This window comes from Xiphias gladius, chromosome 24 (genome assembly GCF_016859285.1).
Source record: "Xiphias gladius isolate SHS-SW01 ecotype Sanya breed wild chromosome 24, ASM1685928v1, whole genome shotgun sequence".
Taxonomy (NCBI): Eukaryota; Metazoa; Chordata; class Actinopteri; order Istiophoriformes; family Xiphiidae; genus Xiphias; species Xiphias gladius.
In genome coordinates this window covers 12,610,754-12,629,404 of record NC_053423.1, presented here as the reverse complement: position 1 = coordinate 12,629,404, position 18,651 = coordinate 12,610,754, and the positions used below count along the sequence as shown (strand labels likewise).

At 39.0% G+C, this 18,651-nt stretch overlaps 2 protein-coding genes and 1 long non-coding RNA gene across 8 annotated transcripts in view; 1 reads left to right on the top strand and 2 right to left on the bottom strand.

Annotated features, from left to right (window-relative positions):
• Positions 1-136: 136 nt before the first annotated feature.
• On the bottom strand, positions 137-8,193 carry si:ch211-199g17.2. Of its 4 annotated transcripts, none has more exons than XM_040121305.1 (12): positions 8,178-8,193; positions 6,688-6,744; positions 6,515-6,592; positions 6,279-6,421; positions 6,070-6,192; positions 5,918-5,975; positions 5,406-5,780; positions 4,809-4,945; positions 4,575-4,691; positions 4,380-4,437; positions 3,715-3,777; positions 137-3,562 (listed from the first exon to the last, which is right to left on the bottom strand). In XM_040121305.1, exons 2-12 carry the CDS (start codon positions 6,710-6,712, stop codon positions 2,307-2,309), a joined length of 2,433 nt encoding a protein of 810 aa, XP_039977239.1. In that variant the 5' UTR covers positions 6,713-6,744; positions 8,178-8,193; the 3' UTR covers positions 137-2,306. The 4 variants fall into 4 exon arrangements, with proteins under 4 accessions (XP_039977239.1, XP_039977240.1, XP_039977238.1 ...); XM_040121306.1 differs by lacking the exon at positions 8,178-8,193 and adding an exon at positions 8,013-8,142; XM_040121304.1 differs by lacking the exon at positions 8,178-8,193 and having other exon boundaries at positions 6,688-8,143.
• Positions 8,194-8,481: 288 nt separating this feature from the next.
• On the top strand, positions 8,482-14,752 carry LOC120786133. Its single transcript, XR_005706659.1, has 3 exons — positions 8,482-8,585; positions 12,752-12,855; positions 14,468-14,752. It is a non-coding gene; the product is annotated as an uncharacterized LOC120786133 (long non-coding RNA).
• Positions 14,692-18,651, bottom strand: part of LOC120786131 — a 41,200-nt gene continuing 37,240 nt past the window's right edge. For 2 of the 3 annotated variants that reach the window (XM_040121300.1, XM_040121302.1), the window contains exon 48: positions 14,692-18,485. In XM_040121300.1, the coding sequence (XP_039977234.1) occupies positions 16,936-18,485 (1,550 nt within the window). In that variant the 3' untranslated portion in view covers positions 14,692-16,935. The remainder of the gene's footprint in view (positions 18,486-18,651) is intronic. The other variant, XM_040121303.1, reaches the window with a different exon arrangement.

Genomic DNA, 18,651 nt, shown 5'->3' with positions numbered 1-18,651 from the left:
TCCGCCTGGCAGATATCTAAGACTAAGCATTAGTTCTCGTAAATCAGATATTTCGCACGTAGGTCGTGATAATTTTTTCAGGTTTATTTGAACGCAAGTAATTCAACCTTGCAGTTTCTGCAAAAGTAAGGACATGAAATAAAGCAATGCTTGTACGTTTACTGTAAGGTTATTTGCTTTAAATGTTCTCTCATCACTGTGGACAAAATTTCCGTGTTGAATTTCACTGTCGTTTTGCAGTTACACTGAGTCTGCAGTCTCATAAAATCAACTTTCAGTTCTCTTAATGTTAACCTTTATTTCCATCTTAATTATTAATGTTTAAATGTCCAATTTAAGAGACTGCACATCCTTATTCACCATTCGTTTCCCCTCTGTTATAATGCAAATAGCAGTTTCTAATGTAGTCAATAGATTTAGGGAAGGAGGACACGATTCAACCTCCTAAATGAGAAAACTAAGACATTTGCAAATTTACAGAGCTCATTTATGTACCACATCAATATGCATTTGCATTCTTACACCAGTTGACAAGACGAATACAACATCTGTTTTGTAGCCTTCCATTGTTATATGGTGATAGATTCATCACTTACATCGTTTCCCAAATCTTGTTTATAACAACCTAGTGTACCTCTATTGAGTGATACCTTTATTGGATTTTTTTTTAAAAGTTGATTGCTGGTAGTTTAACCTGGTACTGAATGACAGTTGTTTAAGTACAATTACATTGGTCATGGTATGTCAAAATATATAAGCATGATTTCCTTTTTATGATGGATTCAGTGGATCATTAGAGGACTTGGACAATGCTGGTGTACCACAAAGAGCCGAGTTCGGCCAAAGGTTGAATAAATGGGTTAAGAGGTTCTGCTGAGCCTTGAAACTTAATTACAACAGACTCAAAACACATCTCAGTAACTTAATTACAGGCATCTTACAATGTCACCTTACACTGAAACCAAAACCCACAACTCAAAAACTGAAAGAACTTTACAATGTCTATGCTTAAAGACATATGAACTCCACCTAACAGTGAAATCTATATTTGATCTCATATCATTTGATTATACATCATAGTCAACACATCTATACTATCTTCAGGGGTGCAACCAAAAAAAAAACGAGAAAAAAAAAAACAGCAAAAGGGGTAAAATCATCCAAATAACACCAGCAGTGCTTTATTAAGTAACTGGCTAATCAGCACATTTCTGATTTCATTTGAACATTTCACATTAACACTTATTTCAAAAGTTGAGCAAATTCACTCAAGTACAAACCTTAAGTGAGCCATCACACATTTAATGAATTTTATAGCAAATTCTTCTGAGTTATTCTGGCTCAGTTTATACATAAATGCAGTGGCATTGGCACAAAGGTTTTAGAAGTTCACTTTATTTAGTGACAACCACAAACCACAGTCTGTGTTATTTGAAAAGGTTAATGTCACTGCTGTTGCTCTGAACTAATGCAATTTATAAAATGCTGAAAAACAGCCAGCTGCTAAAAAAGTTTGATGCTTAATATTAGCTAGCATGTTTTTTCACTCTAACTTGGTTAGGGTTAGGATGCATGTGACACCTAGAAATATGTCAATAAAATCCAAAAACTTTCCCTTTAAATGGTCTCTTAATCTCCAGTTCTGCTTGTGTGGCCCAAGTCCCTATTATAATTCTCAAATAAGAATAACACAGGGTATCATTATAAATATCTTAAATTCTAAATCAAAAAGCACTAGCGTTTGTTTTTAATGTAACCGGATGATATAGTAGCTACTCTTTCACCTATAACACAGGTATCTCCAAACATGTCCAAAAAAAAAAAAAAAAAAAGTCACAATCTAGACTGATTTCATTCTAATGGTCCAAAATCTTATGTTTTAAAATTTTCATGAATAAAAATGCAAAAACCCTGTCAGTTTGACATAAAAAAAACAAAACATTTTATCATATAAAATAATGCTGAAACTGAAAGTGATCGGGGACAGAGCTGAATCCTGATCTCAGTAGCCATGACAGTTGTTTCACTACAGACAAGACATCCCTCCATTAAAGGGACTTCCATTTCTGAAAAACCAGATACATTTATTTTAGAGGAAAATTATAAAAAAAAAAAAAAAAAAACAGCACGATTAACCCATGCTGCACCATTTAAGTGTGATTCATTCAATGTCAAAACCACTCCCTTGAGTAGAACGGTGGTCTACATGAGGTGTGGCAATCTATGCAGAATTAAAATTGGGATATGAAAGCATAAATGGAGTTGGTCTAGCTACACTTCTTGAAATCATCAAACCTGACAACCTGTTAGTCTCTGAAATTGAGATCAGTGAGGGTTCCATAACACAGAGCTTGCACAGGTGGGATGAAAACATTTGACTGGGGCATACCCCCACCACCACCACTGCTGCTGTCTGGATGAGGAAAGCGCTGGTCAGGGTTCATCCTAGGTCCATTACTGTAGTTGGGGTCAGACATCAATCCGTGGCCTATTTGAATGGCTTGATAGGCCACAGGTTTTATATAACTTTGTGGAGTCGTCTGGACACGGCTAGGGGTGAACTCCATGTATGGCTGCAATTGCCTCTGTTCAGTATCGAGAAAGTGTATTCTAGGCTCTTGTGCAATGCTGTCTCTGTGAGCAAGGACATCTCCTGAGTGAGGATGCATGTTGATCCTAGAAGCATCTAAATGAGGAGTGAATTCACCAGACAAACTGTGATGCCACACACTGCCTGTCTGAAGACTTGTATGATCTGGTGCCATGTACTGATTTTGGGGCTGTTGTTGGTAATAACGTTGAGTAACATCTGAGTTCATCTCCTTCGGTCTCTCTTCTCTTGAAACTTCCACTCTTGTGCCAACCTTACTCTGTGAAGCTGAACTGTACCAATGCTCAGTGTAACCCTTCTCACGTCTGTAAGAGTTATAAGATGACAAGTCCCAAGTGTGGGACACAGCAGTCGACAACCCTTCATTTTGTTTTTGTAGGTCTTCATTTGTCAACTTCATATTAAAGTTCTTACTTGATCTTTCTTGAGAATCCTGCTGTCTGTCGTAATTCCTTTCCTCATAAACCTTTTGGTCTTTTGTCCCAGCAATGTCTTCAGGCTGGCTGAAGTATTCATTATCACTGGAGTAATCATCCACATCTTGATACTGAGTTACTGTGAAGTTTCTCCCTGGTCCCATGTACTGACCACCCTCTGCATCTCCACTATAGAGGTCTTGCTGAAGTTGTAAGGTTGTACACACTGAGGTGTGTTCAGCATGGTTAATTGCAAATGATCCAGCATCCAACTCACTGTCCTCTGTCTGGGACTTTGGCAATGGAATGAGGTCTGAGGTCGATGAATGTGAATATGACATCGGGCGGTTGTCCTTGCTGAAAGACATCCTCTCCAGCAGCACTGAACCTTTGGTAAGAGGCAAGCTTACCTTGAACACAGTATTAGTCCCTTTTCTCATCTTCCTCTTTGTTGTCATCCTTTTTGCCCATTTTGACAGCACTACAGCATTTTTATCTGGTATGCCTTCAACTGAGGTCTTGTTCACGCTCGGCCCTAAACAAAAAGTGTAAAATCGTACAGAGACAGGTTGAAAAGCAACACAAAATTACAAAAATATTTCATCATTTAAAGAAAAAAAAAAAACAAAAAAAAAACATAAGTTTTTGCCCCCCTTCAAGTAAACAGTAGCTTCCAAAGACACACACCTTTGACAGTTTTGTTTTTTTGGGTGCTAGTACGCGTCCATCCATTACACAGCATCTTCATACCTTGAAATGAAGAAGCCCAATACATGGGGTATACAAAGAAAAAATACAAACATAAGCCTTTGCAATGAAAAACGCACTGGCTTAAAGAGCAAGTGAAGTGTTCAAAATAGTGTCTTTGAAACACTGAAATGGTTGAACACAGGTAAGATAGGTGATTTATGGAGCTTAAAGTGAATAAAGAATTAAGGTACAAATGGGTGAATAATAAAACAAAATAGTCTTTTTAATACCCAAAGTATAAATTTGTATATCAACAAACATGCTCTTGACAAACTTGCAATCAAAACTCACTTCCTGTACTGTAAAAGGTGGCTGCTAAAGCTCCTACATTGCTCTATTGCAGAGAACAAAGACTGTCACCCTGGATTTATTGTGCTTACTGTGGCTATATTTTCTATAGTGAGCATTTCAAACTGGAGACCTTGCCGAGTATCACTTGTATGCACATCATCTAATATTACACCACCTCTTTGAGACATGAAACCATGGAGTAATAATGTGAAGGGACAGAGAGTAAAATACAGGTTATACTTACATCATAAGTCAGTCCTCAAAGAGGTGAACTGTTTAAGGCCAAACAAAGAACATGAATCTGTACTTACACCAGTGGTAACTTTTGCATGTCAATGGGATACATAGTGATTCTGGTAGGTTTACCACCTGGGAACATAAGATGTTTGAAAACTGATGAACAGACGAGTACAAGTAAAGTCAAAACCTTCCTGGTGAAGGACAAGTCATTTTACGCCTAGAATAAACAAAGAAAGATAAACTGTGCAGAATAGTAAATGTGTTACCTTCAGCACTCCTCTGCCCTCTTCTTGCTCCACTTTCCTGGCCAGTGATATGAGAAACTGACAGTTGTCATTAATATCTGCTGACATTACTTCCACCTGCTCAGGATGAGTTTCCATCTACACACAGACGTTTTCAGTGAACTTAAAACTTACTCATAGCAGTTTCTTTACAGCCTTTGAAAAGATGATGGTAAAGGATTTTTGTTTTTGTTTATTTCAAACACATAAACTGACCAAGTAGTTGAGGAGATGGGAAGAGCTGGTTAGGTGATCAATTATGTCCTTTTTGTTGGATCTGATGCGGCAGCAGTGGCATAAAAAAATGTATGTGCAGCCATCTTCACTCCTACACTCAACCACGTGGACAAGACCTGTTGTAAACATATGTAAGTAGCCTCTTTTTAAAATTATTGTTTGACATGTTGAAATAGGCTTATTTGGTTTCTTGCCAAGTAAGATAAAAAGGTCAACAGTCTAATATCTGTACAGTAAGCTTGAAGCTGAAGCCAACTGACAGCCAGCTTAGCTTTAGTACAAACACTGGAAATGGGGGGAAACAGCTAACTTGGCTCTTTCCAAAGGTAAAAAGAAACCCCACCTAACAGCATCTCTAAATGCAGTTATGGGGGGTTATGTGCTGTAATATTTCTTGGCCAGGAGCAGAATAGGCGTATTTCCCAAAATGTCAGATTAGTCCTTTAAATGCTATCAGTGCATAACAACAAGTGCAGAATTGTCTTTTACCACAACCAAAATGTGTTTTTTCATCATGTTTAAATACATTTTCCGTAACTTCAGCACAAACTGTTTCTATTCTTGATCCGTGCTCACCAATAAGAGGCTTGGTTCCTGTGTAGCAATCAAGAAAGCTCTTTCTGTTCTCTGATAGCACAGAGGGTTCAGGTGACATCTGCGTATTCTCTAACTGTGATGTTGAGATGTTTTTGAACCCGTCTTCTGAATTAATTGGAGGAACTACAGTTGACCTTATCAGAGGGGGAGGCTTGTTAGTCTGTGCTGAGCTCTTATGTATTATCATGCCATCCTTGAAGGATTTCCCGGACCGTCTCCATTGGTTCTGGGAAAGCAATACAGTCTTCTGTGATTGGATGGGATAGTGCTCCAGCTGCACAGACATAGTTTCCAAATGGCTCTCAGGTTCACCTTGCCCTTGCCCATCTCTTAAGGAATTTATCAGAGTTACTGCTGTGGTATTAGAGAGAGAAAGAGACCCACATGGAGTAAAAAAGGGACATGTACATATGGAAATGATGAAAAAAAAAAAAAAACCACACAATGGGTGACAGATACAAGAAATGAGAAGATGAAGACTAGTCACTGACCATCATTCTCACTGTGTGTTGCCATCTTCCAGTATACAGCATCTTCAACCTCTATCAACTTCATGTGAAGATGTAAAAAGTTACGAATACTCATATCCAAAACACAATAGAACAAACTAGAAACAAAGATAAACACAGTCAAAACAACATACCTGGATATCTCCAGTTCCCTCTTTTCCCTCAATTGTCTTGGCTATCTCCATCAGTGGCCAGGCCATCTTACACAGGTCAGCGTTCTCTTTCCGTTCATACATTAAATGGGGATACCAGGCTTTCTGTCAAGGAAAACACCATCTGTTAATAACCTACAATCCAAGGCACACCAACTTGCCATCATGAATTCCTCTACGGTGCTACTTACAATGTAGTTGTATCTGTGGAGACTTCCCATAATGTGGTTCCGCATGTCAGCTTTACTAAGTCGACTCACACACACCTCACACAGGTAGAAAGCTTCTCTCTTGCTTGCACCCACCTTCACACATTCTATAATGCTGCCCAGGCCTGAGTGTAAATTAAACGACAAATTATTTCAACACACACAGGACACACAGACAACATACAGACAAATTACTTTAGGTATTTTTTGCTACAGACCAATAATGGGTTGTAGTCTGTTCTTGTTGTTCAGATACACCTTCAGCGAATCAAACAGCTCACTTTTGCTAGAAAGCCCTACAAACAGAGTGCATCAGACAAAATAAAATAGACAAAAGCATGCTTCAATTTTCTAAGTATGGTAGGCCACATGCAGAGAGTGAAATACATACCTTTTTGTGCCTCACCCGGCTGCATGCTGCAGTTGTAGAATCACCACCTGCATAAAACTGAAGTTGGAGCCTACATTAAGTAATTATAATACCACTTCAGATTACTATTTCTAAGGATAAATGAGTGTGCTCTTGTCCACATGCCTTAACTATTTTAGTGTCTCCCTAAAATAGCATTAAACAGTGAATAAACAATAAAAGAGGGTCAGAAAAATACAGCATTCTAGAAAAAACATCTTTAAGAAAAAATAATGTAAGAAGAATATGAACCAGCATGGGCTAAAGAAATTTCACTCTAAAATGTACAAAGACTCTGACCGTGATAAGAATGCTATCACAGATCTCTAACCACCATCATCATCATCATTCTATGTACTCTACCAACCACATCAGTTTCCATGTATTCTTTAACCTTCATATCTGAATCATATTAACCATATCATTTTCTTTATCCATATCTATGCAAGTCTGTTACCCTCACCAAAGTTTACAATAAGTATACTGACTTCCAAAATATTTTCAATATTACACTTCCACCAATATTCTGTATACAAACTTTTCACCAGTTAACTAAAATGGTCACATTCCAAATATCTCAGACAAGTGTGCAACACATGTAACACCGTGTAGTGTATCAAGATTATTACAAGTAATGTTACCATTGTTGCCATTTGTATAAGCTAATGGTGAGCAACCTTTATGTCTGTCCCTAGAGCTAACGTGTGCATACAGCCAGCCAACACACTGCAGGATACGGATTGTATACTTTGGTTGAAAATGTTTAGTTTTGTATATGTTTAGTTTTATGTACATGTCTAATCCTACTTGTATTTGGACATTAGGTTCTCCTGATATTTAAATAAAATAACCACAGACACCAATTCTGTGAACCGTAGCGCTAGATTGAACTGTAACCACCAGATGGAGCTGTAGTATTATCAGTATGTTCGGGCATGATACACAAGTCAATGGTCTCCCTACAAAGAGGTTGTTAAAGTGTTTTGTTTTTTTAATTTCATAACAAAACCTCCATCTAATTAATTTATTGTTGTGGCTTTCTGCTGTTGTTAGCGACACTAGGCCGTTGGCTGACAACATACTTCCCCGTCGAGCTGAAAATTTAAAAAAAAAAAAGAAATAAAAACCGTCAACTTTCTCTATGCGACGCCAGACTAACGGTTGACATTCTTAATGACCCTTAACTACCGTCAATTAACGTTAGCTAATTTGGTTAGCGCTAAGAAGTTAGTCACAGTTAGCAATACAGCTCAACTGTACCGTTACCTATATCGTGTTAAGATCATATGTTCTGTACCACCATTTACCACAGCCGTAGTCAGAAATAGTGACATTAATCCATCCGATAGATGAACCCATAATGTTGTCCAATGACGACCAACTCTTCGGTTAAACGACCGACAAGCTTTGGCTCGACTTGCCTTCCTAATCATTCTTATCGGGACACTGATTGCCCTGTGTAGATTACTTACCGACTTAAAAAAAAAAAAAAAAAAAACAGTGCTCGCCTCTTCGTTGCTAGGTCGAGGTAATCGATCCGATTGAACGTGCAGTGCTGAAACCCACGAAGTATCGTTACCGTTGAAAAGGACAGCTCGGACAAAGGTTTGACAGCGCATCGACTGCTCGTCTTCCTGTAGCACTGGGGACTGGGAGAGAAGTGAGCGGCGCAAGCGAGCGCCGTTTCTCATTTGACCAATCAAATCAACAGGTCGTGCTCGGGACGTGTCTGTGTGTGTGTGTGTGTGTGTGTGTGTGTTTCTGTGTGTGCGCGCTTGTATTGCTATCTTCGTTAAGACCGATTTCCGATTTAAACCATCGTAGTGAGGACATTTCTCCATCGTGAGGACAATATTTCGCGGGTCCTCGCTTCTTAAAAGGTCTGTTTGAAGGTTAAGACTTGTTTTTTTGTTTGTTTTTTTTAAGCTTAAGGTTAGAATTGGGATGAGGTTAGGGTTAGGCGTTTAGTTGTGTTGATTACGGTTGGGGATAGGCGCTAAGGAAGGCATTATGTCCGTGTGGTTCCCCACAAGAATAGGAAGACAAACGTTAAAAATCCTGTGCAATCACTGACTACCTATATAATATACAGTTTACTCAGAGGATGCTTTGTTTCTGACATTATAGAAATACATGGAGACCTTTATTTTACCCCATCCTCCTCACCACTTTTAAACAGATACTTTACCCCAGAATACGTAGTAAACACAACAGGGAAATGGGTTTATGAACACAAGAAAGTTACCGAAGAATCTCTGACAATTCAAATTACATCGACTTCGTAAAGATGTCCCCAAGCTTAGATATACAAGGCAATCTCATTTACAAACTCCCTCTTTTAATAGAAATTGCTTGACTTAGTATTTTTGAATTAAGAGTTTTGCCGTGTCAGCACTGTACTTTGCTTTTCTGACATGTTATTTGTCTAGAATGAAGTGAAAGACCCCAATGAACTGGCTAGTCAAACATGGGCCAAGCAGTCTTGGGCCAGGAGCCTCTTTGCGGACAGATTGTTGCCTTCGGGGCTACTGACCGCCAGCTGATAAGAAACTCGTGTATAAAAGATCTACTCAACTCCAGAGGAACTGTCAGACTCTTGAACCAGCTTTAGTGAAAGAAGTCTGTCCCTACTCAGCTGAATAGTATTGCTGTGACTGTTTGTTGGCTTGTTTAATCCCTTTTTTTTGGTTTTTGATTTATCTTCCTCTGCTGATTTTCTGATGGGAAAATGTTTTTTCTCATTTGTTCTATTTTTCCTTTAATGTGTGTTTCCTTTAATTAATTTAATATTTTGTAATAAATTCTTAGAATCTGTAGACTCATTGTTGTCTATATTTCCTCACCATAGAGGAGTTATTTGCCTCTACATCTAATATTTTTATTTCTCACCAGGAAATTATACACTAATTTCCACCACAACTCGGACTTCCAATCTTTTTATAACTTAGAATTTGTCTTGTTAAAAAAAAATGTAGAAGCAGTAAATCTTTTTTTTTACAATACATGAGTAGTTCTGATGTGTTCACCATGAGCACATGTAGTTCAAGTTAAAAGAGGCTTGTCCTCCAAACTATAATTTTTTTATCAGTCAGACAGAAAAAAACAGGAAAGGAGGAGGGATTGCAACCATTTTCTCTACACAGATTGTGTGTAATGATATTGACCTGGGTGAATTTACATAATTTCAATATCTGGCTCTTGAGCTCAAAACAGTTTTAAAAGGTGCTCATTGTCAGAAGAATGTACATAAATTATCCCATGCTTCGCTATTTCTCTTGTATTATCAGCACCCTTGAGAATTATGCACAAGGAGGTACCGCAGCTGCAAGGCAGTTACCCCCACAAAGATAAGATATATTCCCTCTTCCTTTGTTTTTGTTCCTTGACCCGTCCCTGAGACAGGCAGGAGGCACCCTGCTCCTCAGATGAGATTGTGTAGCTATGCCGACATACGAACCACCCTATGGAAATAAAAGAGCGGTTGCATTATATCAGCCACCAAGATATTCATCACTATTTTTTAAGGAATTCTCAAAGCTGAGCCCATTTGGTTTCACTAGATATGATAGATTAATCCTGAACAGAGACCTGTATATTCATATAGATAAAAAGAATGACTCCAAAGCTATGGAGCTTGTGAATTTACTGGATGTTAGGGTAGAAAGGCCCTTAGGTGAGGAACAAAGAAAAACAATAAGTCTATGAAGATTCAAATGATTTATTACAGAATATCAAGTCAAATTAAAGAGAACAACCATCAGTATTCAGCAATGATCATCAGACAGAGACAAGAGTCTATCTATTCGGCTGAATAGGGCGCAGCACTCTATCCACCACTGAGGTTTCAGAGTCTGCCCACGTGCCAACTATAAGACAATCCTTTTATACAGTGATGGTCACGTAGCCGTTGTCGTCAGCACGGATAAACAGGTTAAATTCCACACTCTGTCCTCGAATCTGCACAAATGTACAGCCGGTTCAGACCAGCATTCATTTGTTATAATCAGTTCAAATGGTTCATTCAAACAATCCTAAATTCAGAGAACATAGCATCCCTTTAGATTACAAGAACATAGTTCAACAGGTTTAATCAGTGATAAGTAGCAATGAATAAAAAGAAATAAAACATTTCCCATTACACTGGACAACAGAGACAGAGAATGCTGGAATATTATTCTCCAATGTTGACCCAACGACAAAAAAAGAAAAGGAAGAACACACTACTTATGCATATCAAGGAGGGCAGCTCGCTTAATATTTTTGAAAGGAAAGCTTAAAAACATATCCCTTCACTTTAGCCTTTAACTTGCTATGGCTTTCCTGATACTGAAATTCTTTTTTGCACTTTGCTTCCTGCTGCACTCCTTTTAAAATGCTGCATTTTTCTTGATTTTATCCATTCTATGTATTCTATTGTTTAACTTTATTTTTATTTTAGTCTTATTATTCAGTGGGTTTTATTTTCCATCTTATGTTACATTTAATATGGCATTCTATCCGTTTTTTTGTTCATTCTGTCTATTTTCATGTGAGCGCATGGTACATTTTCTTTATTGTAAAGCACTTCGACCTTCATCTATTGTATGAAACGTGCTATACAAATAAAGTTTTTTGAATTATTATCATAATTATTCCACAAGTGTAGTGTGAACTCCATACAATATCGTACTCTCAGTCTCTTTTACCAGTTTTTTAGTAGAGACATTGGTGAATACTAGAGTCTGACTCAGTCTTTCTGTAGGTGCCACTTGTGTGGAAATTTTTGTATGAAGCTATTTATGAATAAAGGCAAAAGTAATAGTGTTGACGTCTTTTGAGTTAAATCGGATTATGCAATAGGAGGAAACAAGCAACAATATACAACACCAGAAGTATAGTCCTGTCCCCCCTTTAGCATAAACACACACACACAAAGACATCGGCAGTTTCTACATTTTGTCCTTGAACACAGAGCTCCTCTGAGATAAGACAGATAAAGCTGCTTCTCTCCCAGAAAAGGAAAGATTAGGAGCCTGAGAAACCTACTCTTCGTCAAGTAACACAGTTCTGTATAAATGATAACATACCGAAGTAGTCCATACCATTCAGAAAGTATCATACCACCACACTGAGAATTTTTTTTTTCAATCAATGACATCATGCACCTTGATTCAAGGCTTAATGGAGGGTCCTGCCTTTTCACCTGATCAATATACAGTGTACTGAATATATTTCAGTGCCAAACTCCAGTTTTAATTCCTATATGATTTTAGTTTTATGCTTGAATGTTGCATATTCATAAATTAATTTATGTTTAACCACACAGCAAATCTTAGCCCATGTAATATGCACTGTACTTTACTGCACGCTATGGTGGACTAATAGAGGCAGAGCAGCTCATTCCACCACACCTTAACTCATTTCAACCAACTAACAAATTCTCAGCATGCATCTTGTACAAAGGCAAAACCACTGTTAAATCAAATTAGTCACAATTTGAAAACATTCTTCTCTTGATTTGTACATCAATATAAAGTATGGTTCAGTTGTGTTGTGTACATCTTTGTAGATTAAATAAAAATCTGGCTGAGGTTAAGAGCCACCCAGGTTTTAACTGTTGGTCATCATATGTGGTTAGAGATGTGGCGGCAGGCCAGCAAGAGTGCCTGCTGCTGGTTGAGGAAGACTGTTTTTACAGAGTTTTCATACTGTTTGTAGCAGAGGTAATACATAAAAGTGCATTGTTTGGCATTGGACAGAGATAATATGTTAGAGTCTTGGTTTTTTAAGAACAAGATAAGAAAAGGTAAACAGTTTTTTAAAGTGAATTGAGCTTCAAATATTTCTGGCAGTGTTTTGAGGTTCAGGAAACATTCATGGGAGAAACTGCTAAAAAAAAAAAAAATTTTACAAGGAGGTAGGTATCAGTCTTTAATAAATGCTGGTCTTGCTGACATTCTGTGCTAAACGAAATATTATTCCATTGTGCTCAGTGATACAGTGATTACATGGGATCTTTGGAGCTGTAGATTTTGTGCTTAAGCTGTTTTATGTCTTGTTTTCAAAGCAGAAGCCAGACCAGAGTAAGGAAAGGAATAGAGAAAATCATGATGAAAGACAGACAACAGGGTCAACATCGCACCGGCTCAAAGTTACCCATCTTGCTGAACTGTAAGTATAGGTCTTGTGTCTGCACATCCATCCACCCATTTTGGGAACATAAATCTTATTTAGGTTGTACAGAGTTCACAGAAAGTACAGAGAATCTATGTCCTAGTGTTTATGGTTAACACTTGAGCTCTGCTAACCAGAGACTCACAGGCTTGTTACATAGGGACAATGGCTCAGTGTTGGGGACAGAAGGCCAAAGCCAGACATCTTTACCAAATATTAAGAAAAAACCCCCCAAAACTTTAATCATCAAGGATATACATCAGGAAAACCAAATAAACAAAAATTGGATTATTGTGTATTTCATAATCGGTTAAGAGGGTTTTTCCCAAATTCCTAGACTGTAGCTCTGTGTGAATTGACACAGGGAGTGCTTTAACGAATTCCAGCCTCTCTCAAATTCTGTGTTGCCTGGTTCAAGGACACACAGGAGGTTTACGTCAACGTGTCGCCTAAGCTCCATCTCGCCTCATTAAGACCTAATGTCAGAACAGAGATAAAGTGATACATGTGGGGTGAGCAATTGGGGAGTGAGAACACTGAAACTGACCCTAACTGGCAACGAACCAAAGTTGGGAGTGGGATATACTGAATATTAAAGGGTTAATTTGCATAAGCCTATTTATTTGGGACAACACCCTGATATTGTTGAAGAATCAGAATTGGAGAATCAGAATTGGAGAATCGGACCCGACTGGACCCTTGCAGGCTTTTTAATTTGACCTCAATGATTCTCTCGCTGCAAACTATGTATACCTGATTTTTATAAATAAAGAAAACTCAAAAGGAGCATCGACATGCTGTGAATCATTCTTCTCCACTCAAGAGGTGCAAGGTTGTGATATATGACAGGATAATATTTCTGAAAAGACATATCTAAGAAATCAGAGGATCGTGTGGCTGGGGAGGATCATCTTCAAGAAGGGCTCAATACAACTCAGCCTTCCGCTTCTTCACAGCCAACCAGGACGCAGTGTCTTTAGGGGGCAGCATCCTACCTCTCCCATACAACCCAGTAAAATGAAGAACAGAAAACATACAGTAATATCACAATTATCAGGTCAATGAGCTTTATTGCTGGATAGACAAGACCATATTTTATGATGCTCCAAATGTACAAGAAAAGGGATTAAACAAGCAACCAGCTAGCCTACCCCAAGGTGTCTCTCCATGATGATATGGCTTGTGAGTCACCAAGATGGAACTATTCAGCCAACAAGTCGAGGAAGATGTGTTCCCTCATCTATAATTTATCAAATCTTCTATCCATGCCTCTAACGTGGGAGTCATATGGGGATAATAACCTAACTCTGCAACAATACAAGTCTCACATTTAGGTTTCATTCTGCCAGTTGTACCCTTGTACACTAAAACTGAAACCACAGTCGGGGCCTGTCCACTGGTAGGACATAGGACCTTGACACTGACGATCATGTGCTCTCTGTAAGGGAAATCATGTTTTCTTAATCTATTATTCTGATTTAGTGTATTAAATTGTATTTAATTGTGTGATAATTATGTAAGATGTTCTCTCTGTCCAGACAGAGTGCATGTGTGTATGTTTCAATTAACTGTTTAAGTAAATAGTTCTGTAATCAATGACTGGTCTTAGACAAACTGAAGCCTCTGCATCAGAGAACAGCGGATGGAGTTTGAACTGTTTATGTACGAGTTACATCACAACATGCATCCCACCATCTACTTGTGTACGTGACAGCTGCCTGGACTTTCTGCATTTAAGGGCCGTGATTTCAACGTCTTCTGTGTCAGTTTCTTGAAGCTTCCAGGCTGACAGACTGAACCCTATTCGGCCGAATAATAGACTCTGACTCTGTTTGCTGACTGTTGTTGGTTGTTCATTTTAATTTGACTCAATACTCTGTAATAAATTCTTTAAATCTGAGTTTGAGCTCAGTGTTGTTAATGCATCTGTAATTTCTTGTTCCTCACCATAGAGCAAGAGGTTTTTTTCCTCAACACTCTCCTGTGACAACTGATATTAAAGGCCATATCTGATGAAGTAGCCTAATGCCAAAACTTATGTGTGGGGAGTCTTCATCTTCATAGATTGAAAATAACTCAATCTCCCTTAACACAGTTAAGAAAAAGTGTAAAAAGAACACAACTGAATCAATCAAGCATCCTTTAGAGTCATTCATGAGAGAAAGGATGACTTGATAGATGGGCTAAAGGTGTCCAGACAAACCTTTTTAACTGAAGCATTTGCTTATATTAAAGGAGCTAATTGTAAATTAATGGTTTCTCTCAATTTGTGTCTGATCTAGTGTGACAAATCCTTAATACAGGACTTCTCCTCTGTACAATTATAGCACGGAGAGTTGATTCCCTTTGTGGCCCCTGCGTTATATCATGTCCATGTGTCGTCCAGTCTACTGACATAATGAACCAGAGCCCATACATTCACGTTCCAGCCAAATTAGAAACTTAAGTTATCATTGTTCTACTATTGGAAAGTGGATGTGCCACTCAGACGGATACGTGGGTTTAGGTATCGTCAAGGCCACTGGTGGTTTTTATGTGGGGTAGTAAATGTGACCCATCTACTTGGAGGAACCATGTGCAACAATACACAGGCTTGATAATTATACAGTTGGAGACATGGAAACATTTTGTACGTCGAATTTGGTGCCCCGGTCTATAACCCACTTCTGCTGAAATCATTTTTGGAATACATCAAGTTTCCACTGTCAGTCTGTTCACTCTACTCAAAAAGCCGTGGTGCATTTCTGCCCTGATCTATTTTTGAAGATAGAGATGTTTCATGGGCACGGTACTCGCACCAAAGGTTCTGAGACGACAATGAGTGACCCAGTAGCAGCACTCCTGCCGTTGATGTAGAAATGTTTCAATGATTCTGATGCTGTTACAGAATGTATTATTGTTCATCACAGTTTGGGACAGATTAACATTATCAGAACTGAACACCGTGAGAGTACCACCGCTGACCATTTTGCTACATAGACATAATTTAAAAAATGTGACAGTGTATTGTTGTGACTAGAGTGTAAGACAGCTGCTGTTAAAACACAACTAAAAATATATTTGTTGTCGAGCAGTCTTAGAAATAAAAAGGTGAAAGACAAAAGAAAGTTAAAAAAAAAAAATTCAAGGAAAATGTTTAACTTGAGGGAGGCTGTGGTAACAAGATGTATGCAACTACTATGTAAATGAGCCTTTTCGGTGTTTGGAAAATTTATTAACTTGTATTGAATAATACACTAAATGGACAATTAAATGGTACATGGACATTGACACAAAGTTTTGATTCTTCTAAATATTAGCGGAGGCTAGAGGAGAATGAGATCTACGTCAATAACAGTAATTTCTGTGTATCGAAAACACAAAATATAAAAACGAAGTTTAAGTAAACTAATTTTATCAGAGGGAAAAAAAAACATGAGAATTTATGATAATATACAAACATTACAAACTCAACAGAAGATCTTAATTTTACAAGTATTAAAATTAACAGAATATGAATATAAAACTTCCAAAATGTTAAAAACTGAAACGAGCTACAAAAGGTTTACAAACTCATTGTTCACATTCAAAGCAATAGTTTTAAGCATATAAACAGTATCGTTAACTCATTGCTACGGTGTTTCAGGAGTTCAAACTGATTTGATATGTCTTCCCAACCGTGGCAACAAGGCAGAACTCCCACATTTACAGCAGAGTTTGCAGATGCCTGGGTGAAGATTTCACTGTTGGCAGTGGGAGGATGGTGAAAGAATTGAGGTCTGAGGTAAGCCTGGGAAGTGTTGTGTGTCATTATGTTGTTGCTGTTCTGCACTGGAATGTATCCTTGGGTACTGTATTCATTCAGGTCAATTAACCGTTGTGAACTGTTGGCTGGAGTGGTGAACGGAACAGTGCCTAAGTAGGCAGCATCATTGATCACTGCCACCTCCAGCAGCCAGGTTTGCACTTGTCCATGTGGAGTGCTGCGGAGTGCTGCTCCTGCTTTACCAGGCTCACCCATCCTGGGGGCGTTGGAGTTGCTAAACTGTGTCCACATGATTCCTTACAGAACCAGATCGCTTCCTGCTTTGGGTAAATCTAGCCTGGGTAGAGCCCCCTTGCAGTGTACCCTTCATGTTGGTATAAACTCTCATTGTAAATAGGGGGTTTGTCTGGTGTTGTGTAACCTGCAACAGCCTCAGAAGAAAGGTGACATGACTGTCCATTTCTCACATAACCCAGTTGGCTGTACTGACCATACGCTCCTGAAGCTGACAGAGTGTTACTGGGGTTTACGGTTTCAACTGTAGAGAGACTCTGCGCGACCTGAATGCATCTGTTCACGTCAGTGTGGTCCTGTCTTTTATAGCCGCCCATAAATTGCTGGTTAGCAGGGTCTGTCCTGGCAGTTATGATGCGCCTAAGGGGCAGCTGACAAACCCTAGTGGTGTCAGTCTCTGTGCTACCTTGTGGCTGTGATGTCTGACCTGAATTATGGTTGGTGGCCACACAGTAGTTGAGATTTGGTTTGAGCTGGGTCACATTTCCAAACATGTTATGAGCATTGAAACTTCTCAGGTTTTGTAGCTCACTGGGGTCAGCAGTCCTGGCAGAAGGTAACGTGGTGCTGACTGCCTCAGCTTCAGTTGCTCTGAACAAAAGGTTGCCCCTTGTTGAATAGCCCTCAAGAGATGAGTTGTTGGCAGAGAGAAAAGGGTTGGAATTAGGGGTGACGTGTTGGTTCTTATAGCCCAGGACCACTGGAGGTGTTGTTGAAAACATGCACTCCATTGATTCAGTGGATGGTGGATTTTTTGACACTGTAGCTTTAACCTGCTGACACTTTTGATCCCATCTTGTTTTGTTTTCTGCCACTTTCAATTTAGTCTGAACAAAGTTTGAATCCCATCTTCTTTCCACACCACTTTCATATGAATTGTTAGCACAGGAGGTAGAAGTCTCAACATTATCTGAAGCAGACTTGCAAGTGGTAATATTTCTCTCAGACTTCCTCTCTCTAACCAGAGCTATTAGGTGTGCTAACTGTGTGCAATCCACAATAGATGAGTTCCATTCATCAGATTCAGAGCCTGTGTTTTTGTCCTTTTGAGACAGGGGGGTCTCACAGGGTCGAACAGTAGTGGACTTGGAGGCTGGTTCAGGGCTGGGCTGAAAGTGTTGCTGCAGTGAGCTGCGTGTGCATTTGGGTGGCAAAGGCTCCTCTCGTTGGGGGTTACTGGTGCAAGGTCTGACCAGTGTTTCAACAGATGTATCAGCTGGCCTTTTTCTGGTTGGAGGGCATTTATCTCTGGGAAACACTGACAGGGTTTGAGTAGTTTTAGGACAAACAGTACAGAAAGATTGGAATTCTGAGTGCACATCTGTCTGTTTCAATTGCAGCGTTCTTCTAGGCCTTTGGTGCTGAGAGGCTGGTGGTCTAAACTCTGGTAGCACAAAAAAGCTTCTGCAGGTCTCTTTGGGACTGTGACATTTGCCAGTACCAGGGAATGGAGAGACAACAGAGTCAGCCTTTGAGGAGACACTGGTCATATCCAGAGGACTCGAGACTGTTCTATGTTTGACCCCATCCAAATCTCCAGCCATCGCAGTCTCTTCCAAATGATGTTTTTCTGTTTTTTGTCTTGATCCTAAGAGAGACAGTAGAGGAGGAATAAGAGAACACAAGAAAAAAAGCTTCAATTTATTATAGCTTGGAAGGGGTACAATACAGTACCTGCCTTAGGTAGGGCTTGGGGAAATAAATACACGTAATTACACACACACACACACACACACACACACACACAAACACTT